At 38.8% G+C, this 13,813-nt stretch overlaps 1 protein-coding gene across 2 annotated transcripts in view; it reads left to right on the forward strand.

The window, feature by feature from the left end:
• AGPAT5 (1-acylglycerol-3-phosphate O-acyltransferase 5) overlaps positions 1-13,813 on the forward strand; it is a 38,996-nt gene that overhangs the window by 9,437 nt on the left and 15,746 nt on the right. For both annotated transcript variants that reach the window (XM_010953341.3, XM_045515529.2), the window contains exons 2-5: positions 124-193; positions 5,976-6,091; positions 9,023-9,112; positions 10,838-10,928. In XM_010953341.3, coding sequence (XP_010951643.2) covers positions 124-193; positions 5,976-6,091; positions 9,023-9,112; positions 10,838-10,928 — 367 coding nt within the window. The remainder of the gene's footprint in view (positions 1-123; positions 194-5,975; positions 6,092-9,022; positions 9,113-10,837; positions 10,929-13,813) is intronic.

Consider the following 13,813-nt stretch of genomic DNA (forward strand, 5'->3'; position numbering starts at 1 on the left):
CACAGATGGGAATAGTCATGACATCATGTATTTGCCAATTTTTTGACATTGTCATATTTTCTATGTTATAGTAGTACATGTTTTAAAATACCAAAGTAATGTTTCTCTTTTTTTATCTTTTAGATATTACTATATGGAGATTTGCCAAAAAATAAAGAAAATATAATATATTTAGCAAATCATCAAAGCACAGGTTTGTATCTCGTTTGCATGAAACTTATGTTTCTCTACACAAAGTAGACGAGTAATTCAGAGTAATGTCCTGATATATTTAAATGGAATTTTTTTGTTGTTAAAACATGAATTTTCAATGCAGATATTATATGTGACCTTGTATTTTTGTGATTTTACTTTTTTGGAAATTGAAGGATCTGAAAGCTATGAATTTCCCTAAACTTACCTTTCCCCTCTGCCGGGTGTCTATAAGCTATTTTCTTAACTTTTTTTTTTCTCTTTCTTTGACTAGCTCTATGCATTCTTCCTTTCTGAGTTACGTTTCTGGAAGTGGAATTTTTGGATCATACTGTATACACTCTTTATATTTTTTATAAAGTGATTGTTAATCTCAGAAAGGTTGTACCAGTTTGTGAGTACTTATTTCCTAAACACAGTATTAATTTCTGATGTCTGCAGTTCCTTTTACCTCTTCAAATGTTGTGGTTTAATTATAGCTTGCTACTCTATCAAAGGAATCACAGAAGACTCTGGTCTTTAAAATAGCACACTATAGAATTTAAATTAGGTCAAGGTACTTTTAAAAAACTTTTTATATTGAAATAATTATAGATTCACAAGGATTTGCAAAAATAGTACATAGAGTCCCATGACCCCGTTTCTCCCGATGGCGGCATCTTATGTAACTGCTGTACGGTATCACAGCAAAGAAATGAACAGTGCGTAAGGTGCTCTTCCGTTCTCGGGTCATCCAGTCCAAGAATCATCCCACTTCATATTTTTCAAAGCTGTGGCTGCTTTTGATGCACACTTCCTAAATTCCGTTTTTATTACTTAAAAAAATGTTGTACCCCGAAGTTTAAAGCTAAAAACAGGCTGATCAGTGGTAACACCTGATGGGGAAATCACTGGTGCCTGGGGCCGTCCTTTATCTTCCTCCTGTCCCCTGGGTTTCCTCACGATTTCTTTTACCTTATCTCTCCGTTACCTGTTAGCTCTCCCTTAGGGGAGGCGAGGAGAGGAGAGAAGCTGAAATGCGTCTTTCTCAGCTTAGCTTGTTAATGACTGCACTCACTTTTCTAGGTCAAGAGTTGATGCTGCCAAGGGTGAACTAGAGTTTGATGTATCTGTTATTTCCCTAACCGTATTACCATGACTGCTAAGACTGTTTGTTTTTATTACATTTGACTTCAGCAAACCAGCCAGCCCTCTGGTCAGGGTCTGCTTCTAACTAGGGCCTATAAAGCAGCCTGACTTCCTCCTTTATTTTGACCATTTCTCCAGTCATGCTGGGCTTGTTCTGCTGACACAGTCTGGCTGTCGTTGCTGACGGCGTATTTCTACCAGGGTTCCAATATCCAGATAAAGCGGATTTGTGGGTCTAGGGCAGGGAGTGGCCCATGATAGCCCAGTTTCCTTTATTCGGAGGCCGTGGCTAATTTCATTTAGAAGTTTTAGAACTTTCTTTCCGCTTAAAGGATTCGCTCTTAAAATTCCTTGTTCAGGTTCCCTGCCAACTTACCTTTTTCTAGGTTTCAATGGAAATAGTGTTCTGTTAACAGAGCTTCGGTAGTAGCACAAGCATGTGGAGTGAGTGCTCTCTGAACATTGCTGGGGGTGATAGTAGTAGTAATAATACTGCAAAAATTACACCACCGCTGTCATTTGTGTACTTCCTGTGTGTTGGCGTTCATATGCCTTACTTCAGAGTGAGGACTTCTGGGAAGACACTTGGAGGAACGCAGATTTTTAAAAATTCTTCTGTGTTTGGAACTGGAAGGATTATAGGAAAGCGTGAGCTCCACAGCCAGCCCACGGCTGACCTGCAAAGGTCGCCTTTGCCATTGCGGAGAGCCTCTCCCCAACCTCGGAGCACCCTGATTCTCTGGTACCAGGTCCGACCCTTGTCGGTCTTTAGAATTGGAGAAGGCTACTTTTTTCAACGTCTTTAAAAAATATGTAACTTAAGAACAAAACTAGATAGTGATTTTAAATTACTTTAGAATTGCAGGCTTCAGTTAGAAATGATAAAAGATATGTAGCCTCTTCCCAGAAACATGGGCACATAAAAATTTGCCCGTAGCTTGAGGTTCCAGAGGCCCCTAGAGCTCGTCCATGGATGTGGGCCATTGGCCTATTGTGTCCTGGTGCCCTTTTTAAAAACCCTTCTGAGATATTAAAAATCACAACTGAGTAATCGAAAAATGTCAGTAGCAGGAAGAACATTTCAGGGACTGCTGCTCAGCTTTGACTTCCTGGTTCACCCTCTGCCAGAGGACAAGTCTTGTTTTCCGGAGAGTTGGCACTGTAACTAGTCCCTCTCCTCCGTGTTCTCACTGGATGTGCCCTGCTGTTTGTACGTCCTTAGTCTCCGTTAACTTACTTCTCTCCATCCAGAGCCAGCAAGGCTACAGCGGCCAGGCTTCCTTCCTCTCAGCCTTCTTATACTGTTTGCTCTGGACACTATGAACCTTTTACATTTCACGAAATGTTCCCTTTTCTTGGTTTGGGTGACATTTTTCTTTTTTTTTTTAACATTTTTTTATTGATTTATAGTCATTTTACAATGTTGTGTCAAATTCCAGTGTAGAGCACAATTTTTCAGTTATACATGAACATACGTATATTCATTGTCACATTTTTTTTCCGCTGTGAGCTACAACAAGATCTTGTATCTATTTCCCTGTGCTGTACGGTGTAATCTTATTTATCTATTCTACATTTTGAAATCCCAGTCTGTCCCTTCCCACCCCCCGCCCCCTTGGCAACCACAAGTTTGTATTCTATGTCTGTGAGTCTGTTTCTGTTTTGTGTTTATGTTTTTGTTTTTTAGATTCTGCATATGAGCGATCTCATATGGTATTTTTCTTTCTCTTTCTGGCTTTCTTCACTTAGAATGACATTCTCCAGGAGCATCCACGTTGCTGTATGGGTGACATTTTTCTTGACTGACAACATGCATGGTGATTAGACTTTCATAAGAAGACATGGGCTGTGGAGTCAGACCCTGGTTTATATACTGTTCTGCAATAGGCTGTGTGACTGTTGGCAAATGACTTAGCCTCTCTGAGCCTTACTGGTCAGGTGTGAGTAATCACTACGGCTCAAGGTTTTTAGGCATTTTCATAGGCTAGCTCGTTAATCTCTTAGAGAGCCTGGCTCATAACCTTAGGAGCGGTAGCCAGTCAGGAGGGCGTGCCGGCTCTGATAGGCGGGGGCTTGGTGTGCTGTATCTCTTTGAGGCTGCACAACACCCTTAGGAACTGGGAACTGTCCTTACATTAGTAACATAGATGAGAAAAGCCTCGCTTTTCTTGCTGCCTCACCTCACTGCCTCCCCTTCCTCTCTCCCAAGTTGATGGGAACAGTGGCACTGCTTTGGCTGGATCACCGTGGAAGGATTCTTATCCAGCCACATCCCTTGATATCTTCATTAAGTTATTTGTGCCAGAAAACAAAATGTGGATAGTTATTATAAGGTAACACCTCAGCTGTCAGTAACTCGGCTGCAGTCTAGGGTCTCCTATCTGAAACCTAGTTGAGAATTATAAAAAAGTGAAAAAAGATTATTGAATAGCAAAAATTGATGGTACAAAGCTCATGTCTTTTGACTACTTGTTAGTTCTTAAAACTTTTCCACTGAAATTTCCAAAAGTTTAAAGGGCTCAGGCCAGAACAGTCCATTATAGACATTACATGTTTTATAAATTTTACACTTTCTGTTAAAAATCCTTGGAAGATGTATCCTAGGCTATAATATAACCATGTGTGTTTTAATATAAAAATGCATTTTTCAGATTCCTCCAAATTAAAAAAAATGATTGTTCCAGGAAAAGATACCAAATCTTGCTTTTAGCCTTGTACCCCTACATATCTTCCAGGATGTACTTAAGCATGGAAACCATACACTTAATTCTCACAATTTATTCTGAGTCAATTTACTTTTACATCAGGTACCGTTATAACAAGCTTGATTATTTGGTTTCCAAGATGTGGTTAGAGAGAAATGTGTTTATCAGTGTCCGTTTAGATGATTTAAACTAGAGGGAAGGAGATAGGGAGAGGGCTTCTAGAGGAAGTGAGATACTTTAGAGAAAAGTGTCGTTGATGGTTCCATAGTGTAGGTGTCTAGCTGTGGGGTGATTTACTATAGGGGAAATCTTTGCATCACTATTTAAAGGGCGCCTTGATAGAATTTATTTATAATAATTGTAACTCTTAAGTCATCAAGAAATAGTTAACTTATGAATGATAAGATTAAAAAGAGAGATTTATAATAATTGATAAAGTATTTCTCCAAAAGGATGCTTTTTAGTGTCTAAATTGGCTAAATCTTCTTTGGGATATTCTGTCCAGTAGGGTGCATCACCAAAAGGATTTCAGACAGCTGAGAGTTAATCACCCCGTGAGCCTGTGGCAAACTGTCCCCTTTGGTTAAAACTTTATTGTATCTCCTTCATTTTCTTGGCTTTTATTTTCTACAAGTTTTTTTTTTTTTTTTAACATTTTCCTCCTCAAATTTGCCCCTTTTGTTCTCATTTCCCTGGCCCTGAATATACCTGTGACTGTAGGGCTGCATATCCTTTTTTTTCCCCAGTATTCATCTTCCCACTCATCTGTAGTACCAAAAAGTCATCATCACATTTCATTTTTATTATCTTCATTCTTACGAAGAACTAGGGAGGTTGGCCAGCGTTTACTTTCAAATCCAGATCTCTGGTCTTCAAGACCCTTCACCAGTTGCTCTCTTCCTTTTATTTCCTCTCATCTCTTTACACTGTCTCTTCTGTTTACCATCTTCTGCACAGTTTGCTGCTTTCTGTTTCTTTGTTTTGGCAAGGAAGGGCTGATCCCTCTGATCGGATTTTTTTCTGCTTGAAGGTCAATTAACAACTTATTTCTTCCTACAGGTTTTTTGCTGTTGTTGTTGCCCACTCACTCATGCCTTCTTGTTTTTGTTTACTGACGCTTTGGTAATAACATATCTATGTAATCAGGGTTATTAGCAGCCTGGCTACGTGTCCTTTGGTTTTGTAAAGAGCACATCTGTGCCCAGGATAGTTGTAAGCTTTGAGAGATCTTTGTTTTGAATTCCTGTTGTTGTGCCCTGAGACTCATTGGTAGAGATAAAGTGTCCTGGCCTTCTTTTTTTTTTTTTTTTAAACGTATTAGTATGTACAGAATATTTAGTTGCCCATGGCAGTTTCATTTAGCCATTTTTTGCTTATAATTTCCTCATGTTTTCTAGACTTTAAGAATTAGAGAAGCTTCATATATTTTAGAAAGATATACATAGAGTCTGGCTGTAAGTTTTTGAAGGCTGCATTTGAAGAGGTGAAATTTCTGGGGAAAAAATCTGTTTAGTGGAAGAGCTCAACCCCAGTCATGCTGGATAAATAGGACATCAGTGTACTTCCCCAAAGAATAAAACAGAGAGTCAGCAACAACAGCAACAGAAGAATTGGGGAAGCTTATTTTATTCTTTGTTCATGCTGCTTTTGGACTACTTTGATGGTTTGTGACTTTTGCATTTTATCCTCAAAATAAGAAGCTTTTCAAGAAATGCAAAAATGAACAGAAACCAACAAAAAACAAATTTAAAAAACCACTAGAATTTATATTTTTCAAATGTCTGGGGTTGTTGAATGTTCTTTTTTAAGTGATTTTAACATTCTAATCCTAATATTTTCCAAGCCTGTTCCTCGTACAGCCTTGTGAAGAGGTTTTTCCTGCTTTCTGAAGGGAGGGCTGGGTTTCACGCAGGGATCGTGTGGGCGCACTGACGGGTTGTGTCTTTGCAGTTGACTGGATTATTGCCGATATTCTGGCCATCAGGCAGAATGCTCTGGGACACGTGCGCTACGTGTTGAAAGATGGGCTGAAATGGCTTCCACTGTATGGCTGTTATTTTTCTCAGGTAACGTTTTTCCTTGCTGCTTTTTTCATATATATATGAAGTATATATATGAAAGTAGCTTATGAAAATTTTAATTTTAAAATTCAACATACACTTAATATAAATGTATGAGTTTCCTGGTTTATTTTTATGGGTTTAATAGCTTATTCTAAACTGAAGTAATTTTATTTGGCATTTTTAGTGGTGTGATTTTATATACATATCTGATTACCCAGATCATTAAATTAAATAGCAAAAATGCAAATGCACAAAAATCAAACAAGTAGAAACATTTAAAGGCATAGAATTTGATAGTTATCTTAAGACACAAACAATAAAGGTAATTATGATCTGTAGGACATAAAAAAAATAGTGAGCCATGTATGTAAAGTGCTTAGCAAGAGTGTCAGGTACATAATATTCAATATATGTTATTTTACAAAATGTCCTTTAAAAGTAAGCCAGAAAGAGAAAGAAAAACACCATATGATATCACTCATATGTGGAATCTTTAAAAAAAAAAAACAGAAAGAAAGAAAAGAAAAAAGGGAACTATATTCAATATTTTGTAATAACCTTTTATGAAAACAAATATATATGTGTGTGTATATATATATATATATGTATATACTGGTGTATTATGCTTTACATCAGAAATTGACACATTATAACTGACTGTACTTCAGTAAAAATAAAAAATCACATAGTGTCAGACCATGAAACTACACAACAGGTTCTTTAGAGTTCAGAATGGGATTACTAGCATTTTTCTATGCCTTTTCTGAATAAATTGCTGTTTAATTTTCTAAATATGAAAAATGAAGTTTCTATGGAACACATGCTTGTCAGTAAGACTTTAATAATCAATTAAAGAAGAAAGGCTAAAGTGACAGTGGGTTCTGAAAACACGTGAGCCTGAAAGTCACCTCGAGGACGAAAGACAGCGGTGGCCCCGTCTGTGCGGCCCACAGTCCAGGGACCGGCGCTCCTGCTGTGTTTGAGGGTAGAGCCTTGGACTGCCCGTTTCCTCTGTCCTCTTCTCCTCAGCCTTTTCTGGGGGGGTTGGGGGTAATTACGTTTATTTACTTATTTAAAGAGGTACTGGGAATTGAACCCAAGACCTTGTACATGCTACTAAGCTTACGCTCTACCACTGAGCTGTAGCCCCCACCCCCACCCCCACCCAGTCTTTCAAAGGAAAATAAAACTCACATATATTTGATGAAAGGTATTTTAAACTACTGGGTACTGGAATAGAGTAGTGGGCTTTATGTGTCAGGACGTTTTCCTTTTAAACAGACTTGTTTTTCATAGTTTGTACAAAGCAGAAATGATGCTATTAAAAAAAAGTCACTTATAAGCAAAATATAAGGAAACAGACATCCAAGTTTTATATTTCTTATAATTATTATGTTTATAAAATATTAAGTATTTCATATACGTAGAAAATAGATACTGATATATAGACATTCAGAAAAATGAAACATTTCCAAACTGCCAGCTTGTGAACAACAGAATTCTGCTTGCTTTCTCATCCTAACCAAAAGCAGGTGTCTTGGGAGCCTTGTTGTTGTGTTAAATTCTTTAAAAAGTACAGTAGAGAGCTTTTGCTCGTTTAAGACCTGTGAGGATAACCTGAGATGTGCGTGGCAGCTGTGGCTGACCCCTGCTTTACTCCCCGTGTCATTTATGACTGTGTGTCTTTCTGTGTTCTTGGGCCATGAAGCTGGTGAAATTTTAAGTAGATCATAGTTGGTTATTAAATAATAGAGGAATTAAAAATTATTTTCTTGTCTTCATTGAAAGATGCTTTTTCTCCCAGCTGTTGTAGTTTTACATTTTTGCTTGTATTTATTATTTCTTCCTTTATTGTTTTAAATATAAAAGTCACTATTATCCTTCAGTAGTATTTAAAACAGGCCAGGCCACCCTTCCTTTCCTCTTTATCCTGTCCCCTGCCCGCTCCTCTTCAGTTCCTTTTACTCATATTCTTCATGAAGACAAAAATCAAATTCAGTCAGTCGGTTTATTTTACAGATGCGTTCAAATTAGCACAGAGGAATGCAGAAGAAAGACTGCTGACCTGACGCAGGATTTCAGTGAAGTACACTTGTGAGGTTTAATTGCGGTTACCTTAATTTTCAGGAAGAGTCCTGTGTTAGTCCGCTAGGGCTGTCATGGCAAAATATCACACAGTGTGTATGGCTTGACGACAAGAATGTGTTTGCCCGCAGTTCTGGAGGCTGGAAGTCCAAGATCAAGGCATCAGGAGGGTGGTTTCTCTGCGGCCTCTCTCCTGGGCTTGCAGACGGCCTCCGGCTCCCTGTCTTTCCTGTGCATGCAGGCGCCCGTGTCCTAATCTCTTCTCACAAGGAACCATTCCTATCGGCTCAGGGCCCACTCTTATGGCCTCGTTAAACCTTAATTATTTTCCTAAAGGCCTCATCTCCAAATACAGTCACATTGGGGGTTAGGGCTTCAACATAAGAGTTTGGGGGGAACACAGTTCAGTTCCTCATAGTGCTACCAAAATATATGTAGCTGGGTCCTTTTTTAAAATCGCAAAAGAAAGTGTTTGTTGAAATTGTAAGGATATTTTAAATTATTTTCCATAATAAGTCAGTGAAAACTTTAGAGCTTAAATCCATCCGATTGAGTCTTTGATTTTAAAAATACATATTTTAAGAAAGAAAGCATTACCTACCAACAAAACTAAATGTTCATGCATTTTCCAATAAGATGTCACACACAGTTTTCTTTGAATTATATAGAAAAATATTTCAGCTAATGTTCTTTAGGTGCTACTGTTTGAATGTTTTAAATATCACTGAATTCCTAAAATGTAATTTTTTTTTTATTCTTTGGGAATAAAGTTACCCTTTTGATGACTGGCCATTGGATATTTTAATAGTAACTACTTTTTCTCTCTCTTTTTTTTTTTTAACACGGCAGCATGGAGGAATCTACGTAAAGAGAAGTGCCAAATTCAATGAAAAGGAGATGAGGAGGAAGCTGCAGAGGTACATGGACGCAGGGACTCCAGTAAGACTACGCTCGTTTTTATTATCTTTCTTATCAACTGTCATTTTTTTAATTTAAGAATTAAGTTAGAATTTAAGAATTATTTTGAAACTGTACTATGCCACATGTAAAAGATAATTCAGAGTTCTGTTGAGGCAACAAAAACCTTCTAAATACGGGTAAGCGATTCTTGGCCGTCAGAAAGCCTGCTGGAGGTGGTCACCACTGACCTTAAAAAGGGGGAGTGAGAACATTTGGTGTCTTCAGTCTATAAACAGAGAAATGTAACCTTACCCTTGAGCTGCCTAAGAGCTCCTCTGATGCCGCTTCTTCTGTGTCAGATTGAGTTTTAGAAGAAACAACTGTTTTCTGTCTGTCAGAGTTAATTTGGATTCTTGTATGTATTGAGTTATTTGAAAAGCCAAAGAAGTATGAATATCCACAAATGAAGAATCATTCAATGTATTATTTTATAAAAACACTTTGCTCCCCGCCGAGGAGATCTCAACATGCTCTTGGGAGAGTGCTAATTGTTGCCCTGTGGCTTTCCCCATGTAACACAGTCGACTAATTCCTAAGTTAGGCAAAGATAATAGGTTCTAAAAATTATATATATGGATGGATAAAAAGCTTCTGTATTTGCGTGGAAGCTGAAAATGCAAAATTGCAGCGCCACCATTATACCAGCCTTTCAGATTGAAATTTGGAAGAGATCGATCATGTGTTTGTCTAATGGAAAAAATATGAATTTTCACATAGGTTCGTTTAGTAGGGGTTTGACAATCAGAGATCACTGAGGTAAGGGAATGCTTCTGTACTGGACATCAGGGAGATGGTATTGCCTGGGATCTGGTGAGGAGGGGTAAAGTGAACATACTTTTCTCCCATGAGCTCCTCTGTCCCTTTGTTTCCTATGTTCTGTTTGTATATGAAAAGATTTGACATGAATGTCTTGTTTTTGTCTTTTGGCTGTCAATTAAACATGTTGGTGTAGTTTTTGTAACTCAGTTCTAAAGTTAGGAGTTTTTCACTGTATAGTTTACCATTTCTATTTTTACCTTCCCAGAGCAGAAAAATGTAAAATTTAGACTGATTATTTAGTAAACATCCAGCTTGATTTATAACTTCATCTATAAGTGCATTATTGTAATTGATGACGCTACTTATAAATTGAGTCATTGCAAATGCATTAAGGGAGCTCTATAAAATAAGAATATCATGTCTTTTGAAATATGAACACTTATTACCTTTTATATTGCAGAAATTTATATATTTATATATGGTTTCCCTCAAATGAGACGTACTTTTAATTTTGATATATAAGGACCCTGATGTCTAAAATTTGCACTTTTTTAAAAGTCACTTTGCAGAATCTTAGCAGGGGGAAAAGAAAACCTCTTTCATTAATGAATTGAGACTTTGTATGAGTCAGCAATTCATGACCAATTTTTTAATTAGTGAATATTGCTATGTAATTAGAAATGTTTTTAGATTCTTAATGACTGACCTACCAAGGGTGAATGTAGGACTGTGTTTTAAATAGAGTGTATGTTATGTTAAGACTTAATTGAGTTTTTGCATTTTGGTTGTTCTGCTTACAATGAAGGTCACAGGTAACTGAATACCCACTTTTTTTCCCACCATAGGAAATACTCTCTTAGCATCAATAGGGTTAGCTTGTTGAGTTAACAGCAACAACAAAAACACTCACACAAAACAAACCAAATTTTCTTTATGGCTTCGCAGATGTATCTTGTGATTTTTCCAGAGGGAACAAGGTATAATCCAGAACTAACAAAAGTCCTTGCAGCTAGTCAAGCATTTGCTGCTCAAGAAGGTAAGTGAAAAATTGACCAGATTTGGAAAAATAATTTTTAGAGATAATGACGTTTTACATTTTTGTTCCTAGAGAAGATATTTATGTTTCACAGCAGTTGAAATGAATGAATGTTTTTATTCCTTGAATGAATGTCTGTATTATCTCTTAGGAAATGAAGTTTCTTCTCTTTAATTCATATGCATGTTATTACATGTCTGAGAGATGAAGCTCAGGTGCTTGCTACAACACATACTTTGATACCATGGATTTAGAGACCGTCTATCTAGGTGCCTGACTGTGCAGATGGAACCTTTCTGCAGCGTGGGTTCTGTGCCATGGTTGACAGGCGTAGATTGCAGTCCAGACTCTGACCTTTATTAGCCATGTAGTTGCCGGCTGCCTGATGTTACTGAGCATCAGTTTTCTCATCCCTTAAAAATCATACAGTCAGCCCTCCAGATCTCTGGATTCTGTGTCCGTGGATTCAATCAATCATGGATGGAAAATACATTTTTTTTCAATTTTCAAGAAGTTCCAAAAAGCAAAACCTGAAGTTGCCATGCTGACAACTATTCATATAGCGTTTACACTGTATTTACAACTGTTTTCATAGCGTTTGCATTGTATTGGTTATTATAAGGAATCTAGAGTTGATTTAAAGCATATGGGAGGGTGTGTGGAGGTTATATGCGAATACTAGGCCATTTTCTATAAGGGACTTGAGCATCTGTGGATTTTGGTGTCCCAGGTATGGAGTTGGGACAGAAGTCACAGTCTTCGCATAGCCTAATTTCAGAAGCAATGTCCCGTCACTTTTGCCATCTCCTGTTTGTGGGAAACATTCACCGAGCCCGGCCCACACTCAAGGGGAGACTGCGCTAGCGTGGGAATACCAAGAGGTGGGGCTGTTAAGGGCCATTCTAGAGGCTGCCTACCTCAAGGACATTTAAATAAGATTTTTACATAAAGTTACATCCAACTAGAATATGAAAAGAAAAGAATAAGCAAAGTACACTTTATGTCACATCATTTCCTGATGTGGGTTCAGGGAGGCTTCATGGAGGAGGAAGCACTTGGGCTGGGCAAGAAAGACTATCACTGGGAAGAAGAGTTGATCATGGGGAGGGCTGCCTTTCAGTGGGAGAGGATGGCGTGAGTGCAGGCCTGGAGAAGGGAAATGTGACAAGGTGTTGACAAGGCGGGAGTGCTTTCCCCTGGCAAGACCAGTCAGTGTGGGGGGTGCAGGCAGTGAGAAACTGGAGGGTGCTCCTGGTGACTGGTGGGGAGGGCCCTGAGCAAGGGCAGTCAGCCAGTCCAGACGCACGTCCTGCTTCCCAGGGGTGGCCGGCTCTCCGAAGACGGGAGGGCGCTGCTTTTCAACAACTTTACCTTTGCAGCCCTTTTCGGAGTGGTGGACCAATTCATTAATTTTAAATATACTCAGCAAGACAGAATTGGCCCTGAATCTTTTATTGTATCTTGTCACTGGTCAAATCACTGGTTACTTGTTGAGGTATAATATATTTGCATGATGGAATGAGCATAATCTCAGATTATTGTTTGTGTGAAGAATAATAGAATTATTGTGTTTTCGCTTTGAAAGACTTCTGATTTCTCTTGTAAAATTTACGTGTGTGTGTGTGTGTATTCCTATTTAAATATTGACGTACCTTTTTCAAATGGGTAAAACAGATGTCTGTTTGCAAAAAGGTTTATTTACTATGTTATTATTTATTCAGATTTGTAACTTTGTTACCAAGTCCAAGCCTGTGCCGCTCACGGCACTACAGCACAGTAAATTGAGAGAGGAGTTGTTGGGGCAAGGAATAGCAACTTTATTTGGAAAGCCAGCAGATCAGTCAGATGGTGGGCTGGTGTCCCACAGAACCATCCTACCCGATTTAGAGATCAGGCTTCCTTATAGTAAAAGGAGAGAAGGGGTATGGCTGGTTATTGTAAACTTCTTGCCAGGAAGAATCCTTTGTTCTTGCAGCTGTCCACGTAGGTCTGGGCACAAAGTTCCTATAAACCTCCAACGAGACAAAAGGTATTCTCTGCTCTGAACTTCTCCTCTCTGTATTTGTGGACGTGTGCTGTCCCTGAAAGGCCAGCGCCTTGGGAACGGGCTGCCGTGTGCATCTCAGGCTGTAGGCCACGTTCTCCTACAAGAGGCGCAGAGCCCGCATGGCTGAGCACAGGCGGCAGCAGGAAGGCCAGAGACAAGGAGCACGTCCGACACGGAGTCACGCTTGTCCTTCGCCGTTACAGTCCCATGCAGGTTTTGGGGCCTGTGTTCGTCACCTCAGGCTGCCGTCCCAAGGCGCCACAGAATGCGTGGCTTAAACAGCGGGCGTTTATTTCCTCACAGATCTAGAGGCTGAAAGTCCAAGATTAAGGTGTCGGCGTGGCTGGCTTCTCCTGAGGCCTCCCTTTCTGGCTTGCAGACAGCCGCCTGCTCACTGACGCAGCTCGCAGAGAGGTCGCAGGCATCTCTTCCTCTTGTTGTGAGGACATCAGTCCTGTTGGATTAGAGCCTCACCCTTACGACCTCATTTAGCCTGAAGTACCTCCCTTAAGGCCTCTTGGGATTAGGGCTTCAAAATTAGTGGGGATGGGGTTGGGTGTGTATGGGGTGGTGGGACTGGACTGCACTTCAGTCCGTAACAGGGCCTTAAATTATTTTTCTATGTGTAATTACATTTAATGCTAATATTTTATAATTCATCATTTAAAAAATAATTTAAGATGAGTATTTACTATATATGAATATTTTACCTTATATAAATATTTTACCTTACATATAGCTACTAAATTTTATTTTTAAAAATCTGCATTAATTTTGTAATGCTAAAACAAGTATTTTTAAGTAATTCTTAAAATGGCATAATAATGAGATATATTCT

This window comes from Camelus bactrianus, chromosome 26 (genome assembly GCF_048773025.1).
Source record: "Camelus bactrianus isolate YW-2024 breed Bactrian camel chromosome 26, ASM4877302v1, whole genome shotgun sequence".
In the NCBI taxonomy this organism is placed as follows: Eukaryota; Metazoa; Chordata; class Mammalia; order Artiodactyla; family Camelidae; genus Camelus; species Camelus bactrianus.